The 4,243-nt window shown below is 38.8% G+C and overlaps 1 protein-coding gene across 3 annotated transcripts; it reads right to left on the reverse strand.

The window, feature by feature from the left end:
* Positions 1-3,997, reverse strand: LOC122070368 (UDP-N-acetylglucosamine 1-carboxyvinyltransferase-like). Of its 3 annotated transcripts, none has more exons than XM_042634514.1 (7): positions 2,791-3,997; positions 1,446-1,596; positions 1,178-1,322; positions 1,038-1,093; positions 789-960; positions 384-462; positions 1-292 (listed from the first exon to the last, which is right to left on the reverse strand). In XM_042634514.1, the coding sequence occupies exons 1-7, from the start codon at positions 3,345-3,347 to the stop codon at positions 91-93; spliced, it is 1,362 nt and encodes a 453-aa protein (XP_042490448.1). In that variant the 5' UTR covers positions 3,348-3,997; the 3' UTR covers positions 1-90. The 3 variants fall into 3 exon arrangements, with proteins under 3 accessions (XP_042490448.1, XP_042490449.1, XP_042490447.1); XM_042634515.1 differs by having other exon boundaries at positions 1,038-1,322; positions 2,791-3,035; positions 3,660-3,991; XM_042634513.1 differs by having other exon boundaries at positions 1,038-1,322; positions 2,791-3,992.
* Positions 3,998-4,243: the final 246 nt, after the last annotated feature.

The raw sequence follows: 4,243 nt of genomic DNA on the forward strand, positions 1-4,243 counted from the left end.
TTGGTACATAAGAACTACTTTTTCTTCTCTCTTGTTTTTCTTTTCAAAGATCAATCTGCATTCTACATAATCATCCAATTTGTATAACTGTTATGCTTGACAAACAGGGAGACTGATAAGTCTTCTAATATTAGCTCCTAGGGAACAAAGCTTCATATCTAGATTCTGATAACCCCGATCAATGTGAGCTACACCATCAATTTTTGTAATTCCTTCTGCTGCCATTCCGGCTAAAATAAGTGCAGCCCCGCCTCTTAAATTGGTTGCACAAACAGTAGTACCATACAATGCACTGGCAAAAGAAGGAAAATAAATTATAAAAATTTGCAACTGCACCTTTACATTCATGTGCAAAGTTTAGAGCTGTTGTAAGGACAGCGTACCTTCCGTGATCTTGCCCTTTTATGAATGCAGTGTTTCCACAAACTTGAATTCTACCTCCAAGTTTCTGTAGCTCTCTCACTAGCACAAATGAAAACAGTAATGATTCAGCTCATGTTTGAGAACAAGGAAAACAATGAACAAAATATGCTTTGAGAAGAAGGAAACGTTTTGGATCTGGAAAAGTAGAATATCTAAACGAGGATATACCTCATAATTCAACTTGGAACTGTTTGACACGGGATACCTCTAATGGTATAGACGCCATACAACAATAACAACTCAACCTTATCCCAACTAAATGGGGTCGACGGTACAAAAGCCATATGAAGTTGAAAAGTAATAATTAATTAATAAATAAATAAATCTAAATAATTACACTTAAATATTACAGAATTGCCACATACCATGGCCCATACGCTTGTCAAAAACAGATTCCTCAACAATACTTGATCCATTACGTGTCATAAGCAGTGCCATTATTTGAGGTTGCAGATCAGTAGGAAACTGAGGAAATGGGCCTGTTTTAACATGAACACCTCGAATATCTCTTGCAATATCCCCAGGCAAGGCAGAGATCTGGTGATGCAAACACCCGTCATATCTCAAAGGGGGGGAAAAAAGAGTAAAAACTGAAGCTAAAAAGTCTCCCATACCTCCAAGGTGTTTTGTGTGGTTTCTATGATTTTGCAACCAGCTGCTGAAAGCTTATCTATCACACAAGATAAGTGGAAAGGTATGACAGGTGACATCGAGACACATGAACGTGTAATGGCTGCAGCAACCATAAATGTACCTGCCTCAATTCGGTCTGGTATTATGGTGAATTCAGGACCATGCAATTGATTCCTTCCCTTGATAACCAGCGTATCACTTCCTTCTCCTTCCACACAGGCCCCACTCTTATTTAGAAACCAAGCAAGGTCAACAACCTCTGGCTCCTGCAGAGAAAAATGCAGTTGCACCACCCATTTCAATTATTGTTTTGACAGAAACAGCGATATGGTCCTTCTGTAATCTTAAGAACAATAATAGAAAAGAGCTTCATTACATTCATATCATACTTGGGCTACATTGCAAAGCGTAGTCACTCCATCAGCCATGGAAGCTGCCATCATGAGAGTTTCAGTTGCCCCAACACTGGGATAATCAAGATGGAACTTCCCTCCAACAAGTCGTTTGCCATTCACAGCAAATGCACAGACTTTTCCATCCCTGTAAAAGTTTCAAATGGGGTTCAATTGAATTCTCATGCTAATAATTGCTAGAAATACCCGAGTTCAGATGAAGTAAGACTTTAACCAGACAGCACATGCTGGTTCTTTATGGTTACACGGCCCTTGCACATAAGAAATCCCTACGGCTGCCTAATGGATGGCCATAGCCTCAAAGCACACAAATGAAATGATGAGAGACCATGGTTTATCGGGTTTTTTCGCATAAATCAGAAAAGTGTGGCTTACAAAAAGTATAAACCGATATGATCATTGAATTTCAGAAGCTTGGGGCTGTTCTTATTTAAAGTACTCCCCCCACTCCCAAAAAAAAGAGCCAAACCCCTAGTTCTGTTTTGTCAGAATTGAATTGTAAATAGATATACATTCATAATCCCTAACAAATAGATGGTATAACCTACAAAGAGACTCCCATCTATAATATGCAGCATCTTAATATAAGACGATGACTCTCATAGTGGAGATGCTGGATCAGAACCATGCATTATTTTCTCCAATACCATAAAAATCTGCATAGAAGATGAGGAAAGTTTGCCTCAATTTAGAATAGATAATTGATCCACACTCCATAGTCACAAGATGAGGAAAGTTTTCCTCAAGACAGATACTTCTAAAATGACTAAAATGCTAATTGTCAGATCTCCAAGTAATTCATGCCAAGAAATAAAACCATAGATTTCTGGAAGAAGTTGAGAAGAAATGAATATCTCCAAACTGCAGTTGTGTCTAGCATTACTTCCCTAATACATGTAGATAAATTTATACTTTGATTTGAAACCTAGGTCCATTCTCCTGACATGGACTCAGCCGTGCATATTGTAGTATGGCTCATATAATAGATTTTTCCAAGTAGAATTTCATTGCAGTATAATATTCCACCACCATTGATTAACCAAAGACGACATGGTTAGACTATGTGACCATGTACTCAAACCAAAGCATCTGGGTAGCACAAGTTTTAAGAAAAATTAAAAAGTTTAGACATGAAACCACTATATACATAGACATAATGACTTCATTAGCTCTCTGGAAATACACACATAAGAGGGGGAAAATCCAGAGCAACCAAAATAAAAATTCAACATCCTTCAGGAATTAAAAGAGAAAATAATAAGACAAATAATGATCATAGCCAACAAATTATGAAAGCTAAAAATCCATGAAGTAAATTTACCTCAATTCAACAACTGCACCGAGTGCTTGAAGCCCTCGAATGTATAGGTCAATAGGACGAGTACCAATATCACATCCTCCGGGAAGTGCCACCACTGCCTCACCAAACCGAGCAAGCAAAGGACCAACGACAAAAAATCCTCCCCGAGTCTGTCTGACTGATTCCGGGCATGGTTCAACAGAGCGAATTCCGTCAGTGTCCACGGTCACTTCCCCATTAGATGCCTCGACTCGAACACCCAATGACTGCAGAATTGAAAACATTTCTCTAGTATCGGATATGTCCGGTATGTTATGAAGCTTTGAAGTTTTGGAACAACAGAGTGTCCCTGCAAGGATTGCCAATGCCGAGTTTTTGGAGCCACTAATGTTAACATGACCAGAGAGTTTAGATCCACCAACAAGTATAAGTCCGTGATCTGGAGGTAAATTTTCAGTTGAGGGTTGGCAAAGTTGGGAGAAATGTGTCCTTTTAACAGAACAAAGAAAGGGTTTTCGAAGATTAGGTTCAAAATGATGACTTTGGGCATTGAAGAACAAAGTCATGGATTCACACATAAAGATACAGAGAAGGGGTTATACTTGTATCAGAAAAAGTTGTTTCCCTAATTCCTAGAACTTCCTCCCAACCCATGTTGCTTCTGAATCAAAGCCCAAAAGAAACCAGAACACCCACAATATCCTAGCTGGGACTGATCTCATATTCTCACTTTCCCTTATTTAATCTACTGATTCTACCTGTTTCCCAGCTGGGTTATACTTCAAACAGATTACAATCTTACAGGAAAGATAATTATGAACCTGAGTAGAAGCTGGAAATGTGAAAATATTATTCGATAATGCTTACTAGTAAGAGTGAATCCACCTTACCGGATGTGCCAAATGTCTGCCGGAGATCATTTTCGGGGAAAGCCACCAAACCCTAAAGCTGCTATTCGCCATTTTAATTCCTCAGCTAGTTGTAATCCTGCTTCTTGTATTGAAGCGAAGTAATAGCTAATACCTAACGACCCAAAGAGGATGGAGAAATTTTCTTTCTTTTTTTGGTAAAAAGAGGAATTTGTCATAACGAATCGGGTAAAGAACTAGAGATTAGAGAAAGAGCAAGTTTAAGCATGGATTTATAAATGGAACTGGAATGGCGGGATCGACAGATTCGAATCCAAATCGGTCGATCCCAATTCTGATTCCACTCGATTCTTCGACTCAGGAAGTGAATACGACGATCCGATCTGACCTGATCCGGTTTAAAAATCTGCAATACAAAATACAAATGGTTGGAAAAACAGGTTTTATCAGAAGTCGTCTGAGTCAAATGAGTCAAATGAGACTCTGTAACACCCCTAACCCAAATAACAGGTGTGGTGCTGCCTTCACGGGCAGTGATCTAAAATGTTCACAAAAATTTTCACCAATAACTCACAGGCTTTGTCACCATTGCTACAACAGAATTT

The sequence above is a fragment of the Macadamia integrifolia genome, unplaced genomic scaffold, assembly GCF_013358625.1.
Source record: "Macadamia integrifolia cultivar HAES 741 unplaced genomic scaffold, SCU_Mint_v3 scaffold90, whole genome shotgun sequence".
In the NCBI taxonomy this organism is placed as follows: domain Eukaryota; kingdom Viridiplantae; phylum Streptophyta; class Magnoliopsida; order Proteales; family Proteaceae; genus Macadamia; species Macadamia integrifolia.

What these genes read in the sequence shown, in the direction of transcription:
- LOC122070368 (XM_042634513.1), bottom strand. Translation starts at nt 3,347, where the DNA reads ATGTGTGAATCCATGACTTTGTTCTTCAATGCCCAAAGTCATCATTTT. An exon ending in CCACACAAAACACCTTGGAG is followed by an intron (nt 961 to 1,037) that starts GTATGGGAGACT and finishes TTGCATCACCAG; the next exon opens with ATCTCTGCCTTGCCTGGGGA. An exon ending in AAAGGGCAAGATCACGGAAG is followed by an intron (nt 293 to 383) that starts GTACGCTGTCCT and finishes TTCTTTTGCCAG; the next exon opens with TGCATTGTATGGTACTACTG.